This window comes from Gymnoscopelus braueri (genome assembly GCF_963280865.1).
Source record: "Gymnoscopelus braueri genome assembly, chromosome: 17".
NCBI lineage: Eukaryota > Metazoa > Chordata > Actinopteri > Myctophiformes > Myctophidae > Gymnoscopelus > Gymnoscopelus braueri.
This window is the reverse complement of record NC_137617.1, coordinates 30,851,033-30,863,418: the sequence shown is the minus strand read 5'-3', so window position 1 is coordinate 30,863,418 and position 12,386 is coordinate 30,851,033. Positions and strand designations below refer to the sequence as shown.

The 12,386-nt window shown below is 41.4% G+C and overlaps 1 protein-coding gene across 1 annotated transcript in view; it reads right to left on the bottom strand.

Annotated features, from left to right (window-relative positions):
- Positions 1 to 581: 581 nt before the first annotated feature.
- Positions 582 to 12,386, bottom strand: part of LOC308104651 (PDZ domain-containing protein 7-like) — a 13,253-nt gene continuing 1,448 nt past the window's right edge. The window contains exons 4-17 of the mRNA XM_080455113.1: positions 12,310 to 12,386; positions 11,890 to 12,066; positions 10,883 to 11,030; positions 9,617 to 9,677; positions 8,959 to 9,136; positions 8,266 to 8,438; positions 7,905 to 8,057; positions 7,033 to 7,115; positions 6,267 to 6,358; positions 5,822 to 5,913; positions 2,950 to 3,021; positions 1,845 to 2,441; positions 1,508 to 1,608; positions 582 to 1,398 (exon numbers count right to left, since the gene is read on the bottom strand). The exon at positions 12,310 to 12,386 is cut by the window's right edge and continues 98 nt beyond it. Of these exons, the coding sequence (XP_080311239.1) occupies positions 1,255 to 1,398; positions 1,508 to 1,608; positions 1,845 to 2,441; positions 2,950 to 3,021; positions 5,822 to 5,913; positions 6,267 to 6,358; positions 7,033 to 7,115; positions 7,905 to 8,057; positions 8,266 to 8,438; positions 8,959 to 9,136; positions 9,617 to 9,677; positions 10,883 to 11,030; positions 11,890 to 12,066; positions 12,310 to 12,386 (2,148 nt within the window). The 3' untranslated portion in view covers positions 582 to 1,254. The remainder of the gene's footprint in view (positions 1,399 to 1,507; positions 1,609 to 1,844; positions 2,442 to 2,949; positions 3,022 to 5,821; positions 5,914 to 6,266; positions 6,359 to 7,032; positions 7,116 to 7,904; positions 8,058 to 8,265; positions 8,439 to 8,958; positions 9,137 to 9,616; positions 9,678 to 10,882; positions 11,031 to 11,889; positions 12,067 to 12,309) is intronic.

The window sequence follows — 12,386 nt, the reverse complement described above, 5'->3', positions numbered from 1 at the left end:
AGGTGTCCATGAGTAATGTTAACCCTGGATTGATAGCCACAATCCCTCAGCACTTTGCTCAGCTGTTGAGAATGCTCATTTCATTGTTAGTTGCACTGGCTGCTTTGTCTCAAATTCAATCTATTCTGTTTCTACGTCTTATTCTGCTATTGTTACATATTGTTTTTTGCCTATCATGCCTCTGACCCGTTTATCGCTGCTTGGAGCTACATTTATCTATGTTTTCATTAGTTAAATTTTTTTAGGTTTATTGTGAATTACTGCCTCCTAAATATTTGGAAACAATTTGCCCTTGCAAGGCAGTGCAAATAAAGGTTGAGAGACACAAACCCTCCTTATAATTGCTGTGTATAGAAGCTGTATTGAAGACTAAAGTTTGCCCTATGGACGTCAAAAAATGTGCTCTAAATTTCAAACCATCTCTCTACATGGCGTCTGACTATCTAATAATGTTCAGTCCACTAGGGTTCTGGAAGGCACTCAGGTTACAGTTTGATATTTATTAGCCTGTACACTTAATAATTCAAAAGCAGTAGGGAGCACCACACCACTGCGCTCTGAAATGTCATTATCTCAGTCTTCAACATGACGCTTGTTGCTTCGGCATAATAATGTAAAAGGAAAACAATATCAGAGACGAGCATTGGCTCTTGGGCAGTGATGCAGTGACCCAACTAGCAAATACTAGTCCCAGGAACACAATGGTTGCGTTTCGTCAGGATTTCATGCTTGTTGGACACATAGCTCACGGTCATTTCTGTTAGTGTTTCCCCATCATTTACTGCTTCATTCTTTTTTACTATTCATGTCTGAAGTATAGCCCAAATCTTCATTGGCCATATCCTTCACGTTTGCGTACCGAAATCCTCCCCTACTATCCACAACACTCGCCTCTGTGGGCCCTCCAAGCCCTTCTTCATCCAGATGATTGTATCTGCAATTATGAGAGCTCCCGCATTGGTCTGCTGTCTCCGACAAACTTGGACTTATATCAGGTCAGTAGCCTCCTGCTCTTCATAGTCACCTCCAGATTACACTGCTGACCATCGCTGTGAGGACGTTCTTGTGGGTCGGTAATATGACCAAGCTTTCCAATCTGTTGTGGCAAAATTACAGAAGCAAAAACCAGAATACTTCAGTGTCTTTGGGTCCCTGCTGATCCCCATGCTTCCCAGGCTTTGGGAACTCGGCTAAATACAGACTGAATGTTTCAGTCTCCAACCAAGTGTTTGTGACAGTTGAGTCAGTCTCCGTTCAGGGGTTTTTAGGGACTTTGACCATGAACACCATGGGATCTTTGGCCTTGTTGCTGAAGGCTTTGCGGATTATGTCAACAGCGTGCTGATGTGTGACCCCTTGAAGGGACACCCCGTCCACGGATACCAGCTCAAACCCAGCCTGGGGACGAAGAAAGAAAGATGTTAATGGCTACACCTAGATTTACTTAACCACAAATAATAAGATACACATTATCTCTAGCACAGTGTTTAAGTGATTGTCGTTCAACCTTCAGGACTTCACAAGTGGAGGCGGCTCCTCCAGGAAAGATCTTCTCTATCTTAACCACCGGTTGAATCTTGGACTCTATCCCACCAGATATACTGATACCTGGATCAAAATCACACAAACTGGTTTATTAAAGGAATGGGAAAACCAGCTTCTTTTATTAGTATAGTAATCAACTTCAATAAAGGCACAAATACATTCTCCTAGTAGAAATGTACAATTTACCGATGTTTAGGTAACAAAAGAAGAGTTGTTAAATTTAGACAGATTACCCCATGTGTACTCTATGCAATGCAACGCTAGCCTGCTGACAAGTACCAATCAAACTATTGATTTACCCAATGACTGTTTGGTCTTGGAGATGTTGACCGCTTTGAACTCATACTCCTGCACTGGGCCAGTGCCATTGTGTCCATTCTCAGTGGAAGCAGGGTGGCCATTAATTTGTCGTTCGGGACTCGAACGAAACACCTGCGTCAACCCGGGTCGGGTCCTATGAGGGCCGCTGGGCAGCGTGAACACGGTCTCTTTACTGCTCTCTCCGTTTTTTCCTTTGGAGTGGCCATTTCTAAACGGGGATCTCCCCCTCTCTGACAGGGACTCCCCCCTGTCGGAAGACGAGTGCAACGAAACCTCGTCGTAGTGGACGGAGCTGACCGTACCGATGTCCGAGCGGAGGAGGGAGCGTGAGTCCGAGCTGTGGGCCAGTAGCCAGTTGGGGACCATGGGGCTGGCTGCAGGGGGTTTGAGGTCTCTGGAATCGGTGTCGTATCCGTCCACCGGGATGTCAAGCAGAGGAGTGAAGGTTCTAGAGGTGTGTGGTCTCTCCTTGCTCAGCCGCGACCCAGACAGACGGAGCTTCTCCAGCTCCTCGTGCAGGTGGTTCTCCTTCTCAACCTCCTTAGCGTTGTGGAGCTCAAAACCTCCCTGGTAGTCTGCAGAAAGTCAATATGTCCCTTTAATACCTTTTTCTAATGTGCCTTTTTCTAAACCTTTGATAGTTTGTGCTAATTATTATACAGCACAACATTGCTCCTAGATAAACTTAATGAAGTATACTATTGAATTAAGCATTTATACATGAGAGGCCGTGGCATATCGTGATTATATCACAGCTATGCGTGTTATTGGCACGATGTGAAGCAGAGTGGTGATCAGACGTGGTATAATTTGACATATCAGGGCCTTGAGTGTATTATTGCTTTTACAACACGGTTGCCAGTGATTAGCAGCAAGATTCACCTATAATTTTAAACAAAAACATTATGTTGCCAACCAAAACCTAGCATTGTAGTGGGTTATTGGGAACTTCAGTGTGTTCCAATGGGGTGTTCCAATTCAACCAAAACAAAGCAGAATTTGAGCTGCAAAGAAATAAACATTATGACAAAAATTAAGATCACAGCCAGGGGAAATAATTGTATAATGCAAAAGGAAACTGACCGGGAATGGGAGTGATGAGGTGCCGTTTGGGGACTCGTCCTGATAATGGGGAGTGAAGAGGAGGCGTTCTGACTAAAACAAAATAGAGAAAACGTATGTACTGTACGTAGGAATGACAAGTATTATTGTGGCAGTTCACCCTGCCACGGAAAATGCATATGACCTAATATAGTAAGTTCCTGTGTTATTTTCCCCATAACCTAACAGGAATGCTATCACACCTTAAGTTAAAGGTTGAATTATTCTTTAATGTTTAAATTGCAGAGAATGATATTTGTCTGCTTGTATTGATATTTTGTTTGATGTTTGTTTGATTGCATTGACTCCAGTGTAGGGAGCATGCAATCAAACATGCTCAGTCCACCCATGCTGAACCATACCAACTGTGGGTTGGTGTGAAGTGGGAAATTGGGTACTCTAATTATTGTTTATTATTACGTGGGTAATTATTTGAGTAACATGTGACACTTTAAAGAGGTGGTGCCATGGTTTTGCACTTTTTCTGTTTTTCATGTGTCTATGAGGTTGATAGAACTTCATTAAGCCCCCCGGTGGTGTTTTTATGGTGTTTTATGTCTTCTCTGACTATTTGGAGTTTTTCCTGGAGGCTGAAACCTTGAGGGTCAAAAGTGCCAATAGAGAAACAGGGGCATTGTGACATCACAATGCCATACCCTCCCCCTCATTATCATAACACAACAGGTGTGGGCATGAGGAGGAGGAGGGACTAGGACAGGTGGGTGGTGCTAAGGTGGTGGAGGAGGTGCTAAGGTGAGAACCAGGTATACTTAATGAACTGGAGGCGTGTCCACATAAAAACAACATTTTACACTTACTGTCCACTTTTTTTTTTTTTGAAAAAAATCCTTACATAATAATAATACCTTATGATCAGGTTTTAAGGTTGAAAAATATCATGGCACTCCATCTTTAAAATGTGTATATAAATTGTAATGTCTCTGGACATTACAATTTTTTGGGAATTAGCTGGTGAGGATTCAATTCAGGTTTGGTACGGTCCAATTAATGGGAGGGGCCTAGCCTATATTAGAAGGGGGACCTGCCACTGCTTGGCAGTCAAGGAAGGACTGGTGAGGAGGAAGGATCCAAGGCCAATCTGCCCAGTGCTGTAAATAGCTGTGCTTGATTTGTTTTCCTGATCTGTAAAAAGGTGAATAAAAAACTCACTTCTTCTCTGCATCAAGGATTCTGTCTGGCTATTTTTGGCAGTTTTACCATTGGTTTCAAACTGTGCCGTTTGGCAAACACTACCCTCACTAGGTCAGAGTGTGACATTTATAATATTTTTTTTTTTTTTTTCATTATTGACTTTATTTTAATAAAGTTGCAATCCATAACTTTTATGTCCTACCCGGGATTTCCCCGGTCTTCCACACAGGAAACCAAACATCTCCAGCTCCACTCACACTCATCCAAGAACATATCCCAGCTTGTCCAGGGGAGATATTGCACTTGAGCTTAATGCAGTACTACATGTCAACCAGTAGGTGTCCTACCCAAACCAGTGTCTACATTTCTCAATGGAAGAGTGGGGAGACTACTGCAGATGTGCTAGTTCATATTGTATTAACATACCCTACCATAGAAATAGTCTAAAATAACGTTTTATTCATTAAAATAAGTTCTGGATTGCAGCTTTAAATCTTTCATGTGTGTCCTGGATCTGCTATGCTTCTATCTCGAAACAATCTAATACCAATTCTAATCTATGGTAATTACTAAGTAATTAAGTACTTTAACTTTAACTAGAAAGTACTGTTCCTGAAAAAACTGTGAGGGATCGCTAAGAATGTTCATAATATTGACTATTGATAGTTTTATAAGTGTTAAAGGTTTAAAAGTATTAGTATTGTTAAAGGTTTAAGGTTTTAAAGGTTTAAGGTTTTAAAGGTCTACGGTTTTAATGGTTTTAAAGCTTTTCTAAAGGTTTTAAAGATTTAAGGTTCTAAAGGTTATAAAGTTTCTAAAACTTTAAGGTTCTAAAGGTTTAAAGGTGTTAAAGGTCTACGGTATTATTTAGCAATTACAAGTTAAATATCTCTAAAATTACATTGTTTTAAAAAATTCAAATGGTAGCCGATATGTCCTAAGTAGGCAGAAAGTTGTCGAGTTGGAACAGAGTTTGTAGCTAAAAGTATGAAGGACTAGTTAGGGGTAAAAAAAAACGGGTGGAATAAGTATATAATAAATAGTGGCGATAACATTAGTGTGATAACTAAGTATATATACTGTTATGCACATACGTGAAATGTGTCCTCTGCACTTTAACAACTAGCAGCCTCAAATCATAATTAGGCACACACATTGCTGACTTGACCAGGAATCGTACCCATGCCACTGTAACTACTACATGCATGCAATATAATAGAAGATATGGAAACTACTACATGCATGCAATATAAATGGAAACTACTACATGCAATATAATAGAAGATATGGAGAAGATATGGAAACTACTACATGCAATATTAATGGAAACTACTATATGCAAATATGATACATTTAGTGCAGTGAGGATGTCGCAAGTAGGTGCTGGGTAAAACCGTGATTGCTGTGGTCTAATATGTGGTTGCTAGGCTCCATTGTATTTTCCCATTGAAATGAATGGTTTTTTTTTAAGCAACTCTAAAAGTAGTAATTATTTCAAATGGTAGGCGATATGTCAAGTAGGACGTTGTAGAGTTGGAACAGAGTTTGTAGCAAGTATGAAGGACTAGTTAGGGGTCAAAAAACGGGCGGAATATAGTATATAATGAAGAAATAGTGAAGATAACATTAGTGTGATCGCCTTAGCGATCACACAACTAGGCGTGGAGATTTTCTATATGCTTGTAGAGTCTATCATACTTACGTGAACGATATTTGAGGATATCATAAGCCTCTACTTCAAAAGGAGCCACAACGTCATTGAAAGCACCCAGGTCATCAGGATGGACCACCATTCTGAGGAACAAAAAACACTAAATCAACTTGTCTTACAGTAGCTAATTAATCAATATGAAGCGATAATTATAGTGAAAACTCCTCAAGCCCCTCCTGACCATTTTAACACCACTGTCTGTTTCCCTATTTTGGAAATATTTGAATATTCAGACTGAGGGGCACAGTTTGTACACAACAAGAATAATTCATGTTTGACACGCACAAGGTCCAGGGTTTAACCCAAGGCTAACAAAACACTTATTATACCAAGTTATTTTTGCTGGTGATGGTAAGGACTTATAATAATGTGTCATGGCCTTGCAAAGTCCCTTTGTGTGGATGTCCTCTCCTCCTTCCCACCTGGGTCTTCTTACCTGACCTCCCTCAGTAGCAGCAGCTTCTCAGGCCTGTCCAGCACAGCCAGAAGGTTGTGCACAAACACCTCTACTGAACGTTGTGCAATGTACTGCAGGAACAAGGACAACTTCAACTATTTAGCAGGTAAAATAACATACATATACAGTACACTAGTACAACAATAAGGTACATTTTGATTTCACTCGCCATCAGTGGTGGAAAAAGTATTCACATTTGTTACTTAAGTAAAAGTATCAATACTGCAATGTAGAAATACTCCGTTAAAAGTAAATGTCCGGAATTCAAAATTTCACACATTTTCAAATGTATAAAAGGTAGACTAATCATTTGAAAATAGCAGATTTACAAGCTCACAATGCGTCGCATCGTAGATCAGCTATTTTAAAATGGCCGAAATAATATAGGGTGGTTAATATATGTTTTGCAATAATAATCAAAATCTACAAAGTAACTAGTAACTAAAGTTTTCAAGTAATTGCAGTGGAGTAAAAGTACAATATTTGCCTCTGAGATGTAGTGGAGTAGAAGTACAAGTACTGAAAATTGTTGGAGATACTCCAGTAAAGTAAAAAATACCTCAAAAATGTACTTAAGTACAGTACTTGAGTAAATGTACTTTACACCACTGCTTGCCATCCAGTGAACTATTTTGAACTAAACTCGGCATGACAAAAAATAATACTAATATCAGGACCGTGGAGCCAACATTGTAGTTTCCTAGTGTTACTCAGTCTATGTATAGGTGTGTGCCAGAATATTTACCCTGCGGCAGGTCTTCATCACATGGATCACCTCCTCCTCAGTCAGTAGCCGGCGGGCCATGTCCTCCACAACACCCATCATCTCTGGGTTTGGCATCACACACAAGGTCATGAAGATTATGAAGTTAGATTCATATGATGTGTGTATACTGGGCCATGACTATCTCTCAGCACATGTATTCATTTATCTATTATATGATTTAAATTAAATACACTAAATTTGCATTTATTGTAGCTATAATGTCTGTTGCATAATCAGCAGCAACAGGGCTACATCTTCTCAGTCAATTAATCAAACTGTTAAAGACCCATACCAACGTCACTAAATGTCATTCATTGTCTATTCACAACTTTGGCCACATACTGTAACTGTAGACCATTATTCTGTTAATGGCTTTCATTTTTTTATTATGTTTTATTTGGTCCTTACCCCGATATACAAAAAAGTGTAGGAAAACATTCCCATCTGCTTGGCTTGAACAACCTTGTGAAAACTACGGTGCCATTTATTTTCACAAAAACTGCTATACTAAAAGCTGAATGAACCTGACAAATGTTAAAGTACTGCATTTTAATGTCACACTAGAGGGACCTAATGGCACACTGATAGTTTTGAATAGGTAGTGACATGTAGTGATGGCGATATGGTTGGTGGGTGAATTTCAATCATTATATTGTAAGTGATTTTTGTGGGGAAAATACATTACAAGGGTATTGGTCTATTACGTCTGTTCGATCAGCACTGGAATTAAACAGTTTAAATTCCATGTTTAAGTTAATTTGTAGAATAATAATGCGGGGAAAGCCATTGGGTCTCTAACTCCTGCTTTGTTAATGCAATCTTTTGTCTGAAAACCAAAGCAGTAGGCCTACCACTGTTGTAGAAGGGCTTGGAGCGCCCTCTGGAGGTGTCTCTCTTGCGTCCCCTGAATAACAGGTTGACAAAGGTCTTGGAGCGCTGAAGGGTTTTACTTTTTTCTGCAGGATCCTTCCCTTTCTGTTTCTTTTCCTTCTTCTGCTTCACCTCTGCGGTGGGACAAGCAGTGACGACGGGGGAGGGGGGTTAGGTTCCATATTTATGAAGTTTGACATTAAAGTTTAACACAATGAAAGCCAGACATTTTAGGCGAACACAGGAGAATCAATTTGGCTCCACCTTTCTGAGAAGCAAAACTCGAGACGGTAACCCCTGTGAGGTTAAACCAAGACCCAGTGATACAGACCCCCTCCTCACCTGCCACAGTTACTTGGCTCTGTGATCTGCTAATGGGCCGACTGGGCTTGCTGAGTGCCATCAGCACAGCTGTCTTGGGGTTCTCCTTCCCCTCCCTGCCGATCACAGTGTCCTTAAGCAGGGTGGTGGGCCCCAGGCTGCGGCTGGTGTCACTCTGGTTGACGGCATCAGACCTGCACAAAATCAGATGTGTAAAGAAAGACATTCAGACATTTTTTTGCTAAATGTTCCTGTAGAAAAAGCCCTTTTGCAAATTGCTTACAAGGACAGGTGTGTAGGAGAGAATAGCCAGCGTGAAAAACGGAAAGGTCCTGCACACTGTCTTCACTTTCAAAAGTGTATCTATTGAGGATCAAGGTTTCGGTCCAAATACCTGATGAAGGTCAGTTGGAGTGATTTGTGTTAAGTGAAGACAGTGTGCGGGACATTTTCTTTTTTCACGTTTACAAAACCTTTAAAAAAATATATACAATGGCATTTGAAATATGCCGTCAAAAAAGCGACTTGGGTTTTTAGGATTTTACTGTGTACAGTACACAGTGTATCAGAGGCTAGACGTTATGTGTGTGAGAGGTTAGGTCTGCTCTGACCGTGTGTCTGAGACTACGACACTCCTCAAAACACTTTCAACATATTGTACAAGCACTGTCACTACTGCAGCGAGCTCTGGTTTCCATAAAAGTGAACCCTGACCCCTGGTCCTCGGTGGAGATGCAGACGTCCACCATCTCGGAGCCAAAGGGCAGGTGCGGGGGGAACATGACCTGGGAGAGACCACTCAGAGAGCTGACCGGCGTTTCGGAAGACAGAGAGGAGGCTGACGAGTTGGTGTCCGAACCCTGAGAGGAAGACTTCTGAGCACCGTTGGCCACTGAAGAAAAAGAGAAAATGTTATGGACATTTTCTGTAGCTTAGTTTGCTAGCTAAATGAGAGCTGTTTGTCTAATGCCTGATTTATACTTAGTTGCGTGCCGGTGTCCCTCAAGCTCACAACGCATTTTTTTAGTGTGCTACATTATGCATAGCCATATATTTAATATATAATATTAATCGTTTATGTCATTTCATTTTGGAGTGTTCAGGGCAGGCATTGTTTATATAATGGTTTATATTATGAATTCTGAAACATTCTAAAAACCCAAATCAAATGGCATGTCTAGAATGTGTCCCAAAATGCACACAGGCATACACAAACGAGGTCACTCACCAGAACACACATACACAAGTGGTTGGTCAAACACTCATACATGGACACGGGACACACACTACTAATACTGAAGCTACAGTCTTGGAGATTTCCAGATAATGTAACACAGGTAATGACACTTGAGACCAAAATGCAGATACATACACTTGTTGAGCCACCGGTATTCTGCAACCATCTCCTTATAGGCAGGGTATCGTCCTGCCTCCTGTGAAGATATGACCAGAGATATGTAAATGAGATACAGTAGAGACCTTAAAACTTTTATGGGATGGCTATATTTGATAAAGAGTAACCCTAGAAGCACACAGAGACCTAAAGCCATGTTACCGTTCCTCGTCTTACCTCAGGAGAGCAGTTCATCTTCATGACTGTGTGCGCAGCATTTCTTACACTGTAAGAACCTGAGTGTTAATTTAACTCTGAGAGCGTACAAATGGAACCACGTGGACCCGAACCACATGGAGCCTTATGGGTCCATGTGGTTCCATTAGCACGCTCTCAGAGTTAAATTAACACAGAAGAGTTCACGGGGTAGCTTTGATCACTTTGGGCTGCTTTCTAGTTCCACTGCAGGTCTCACTTACAACATTTCCCTTTCCATGTGGGGCAGGGCAACGGGAAGGATCGAAGCACTAAACTCGCACAAAACGACGGGCCTACGCTTTGATCACCACCTGATCCCAGCAGCCTGGTGAATAATGCACACGGCTTGGCTGTTTCTCACAGGGCGAAACCCAAGCTCCAACAACTAAAGTGGCCCAGGAATATTACAACTGCATGCCAGCTGTCTGCCCAGCCACACAGCCGCCAGCTCTCCCAGGTATGCAGTAACACACGGCAGTGGAATATATACATATAAATATATACGTCTGTGTTTGCGTGCGTGAGACAAGAAAAGAAAGACATAGAGAATAGGCTCGCACGCTAATCTACTGTATGTAAGCTCACTTAACTGAAACCTTTGATAGATTCACACACATGCTTTCTAATAACAGTGTGTAACAGAGTGCGCCAAACACAAAGGGTCATTATGGAATGTGATACGCCCTCTTCAGCCGGTCATTAACACCAAGCAGCCCCACACTATACTCACTCAACTGTGACACGAACAATGTTTACGGTGAGGGCTTAAAGGTGTGACTCTTCTGACCACACACTAAGAAACAAGAAAAAGCTAAGCATTCTACATTCTACAACTGTAGTTCTTAACATTTAATGGGATTTCTTGGAAGTGCTTCCTATGAAAGCAATCTATCAAAGGGAAACTCAACTATTAATAGTATGTGATATTAAAGAATAAAGAAGGTACCCATTATTTGTAACGGTCTCGGAAATGACTAATACCAGATTGTACAGGCTACAAACATTACAGGTAGCGAGTGGATTGTTGCATGATGTCATTGCCCTCACCTTGATGGTCAGCATGACATGTGTGTGACTCTTCAGCACCTCCACGGCGTTGCTGTGGCTGATGTCCTCAAAGCTCACTCCGTTGGCAGCCAGGATCTGGTCGCCCATCTTGATCCCGTTCAGCTCACCCAGGCCACCCGGGTCCAGTCTGACAGCGTGAAGCAGAAAAAAGATTAACCTAATGAGGCAATATTGTAGCCTGAAAAAGTCATTTAGAGACTGTTCCATGTGTAAAAATGAACAGAGAAACAGCTTTCATTGCCCAACTGTGTAAAGGGGTGCCATATTGCATGTGTATAATGAGTAATGTCATACATCATTAAACTTTGCATTGTCAAACTCAACCAAAGCCTTTCTATAAGTAAAAAGTTAACATAATAGAATCACATAAAGACAACGTTCGGGATCTCTGCTTTATTTCGATAGAGACAGTGAACAGAGAGACGGGAACGGGGATCAGGGGGGTTGCCTATGGTCAATTCGAAACCGGGCCAACTGCAGGACTATGTTATGCGCTCTCACCGGATGAGCCACTGGGGCACCCTATATAATAATTATCTTGGTGGAATGAATCAACCACTTCAACAAACCTGTGTGAAATCATTCATTACATAGAAACAAAATGGCGGCGCCTTATACAGTATGAGCGGTGCTGTTGCACAAATTCAGGTCAGTTTAATTCTGTTCCTTTCTACTCTCTGACTGAACTATAAAGTTTGTGCTTGTCATGTTAGACAGGTAGAGTGATATCAACGTAAGATTCAGGGGAGAGAAATACTTAAAATAAGAGAGTCACAAAGTGTTTCACACTGGGGGGTGGAGGACTTCCATTCAAGTTTTAGCTTTACTCTGCACAATCTGGGGGCGATATCAAAATATATATCTTGTAGATAGATGGAATAAAAACTATGCTTTTTGTTTTTTTGGTAACCGATACAAAATGTATACAATTATGAACAGAATAACATACGGTTGGCTCAAGTTGTTGTATGTTTGGAGTTACCTACTTGGAGACATAGATGCCCAGACCAAACTCCTTGCCTCCGCGGATATTGAAGCCCAGACAGTAGTCTTCAGAGGAGGTGTAGATATGGACAATCCTTCGCAGAGCACTGTCTGAGCTGGCATCTGACGGTGTTCGGCCACTCTCCTCCACCACCATGCGTCTCTGAATCAGATCCACCCTGGAAAGAAATGTATCAAGATTACTCATTATCTTCTGAATGCTGCCATGACTAATACAACACTGGATCAGCATAACACACTACGTGTGGTAACTTTTTAATTACTTTGCCTCTAAAAGAAAAGATTATAACAATGTCTTCTATTTGTCTGTACAATTGAATGCTTCCACCTCTGCACAAGCATCATTTTTGAACGATGCAGAACACAGACCAAACATTTCATTACTTCTCTCTCTCGCTCACCAGGTTGTCTTCTCCTTGGAGTAGCGGATCCCGGGCACCTTCCCCACTCGTCTCACCACCATCCTCAGCCTGTCGTT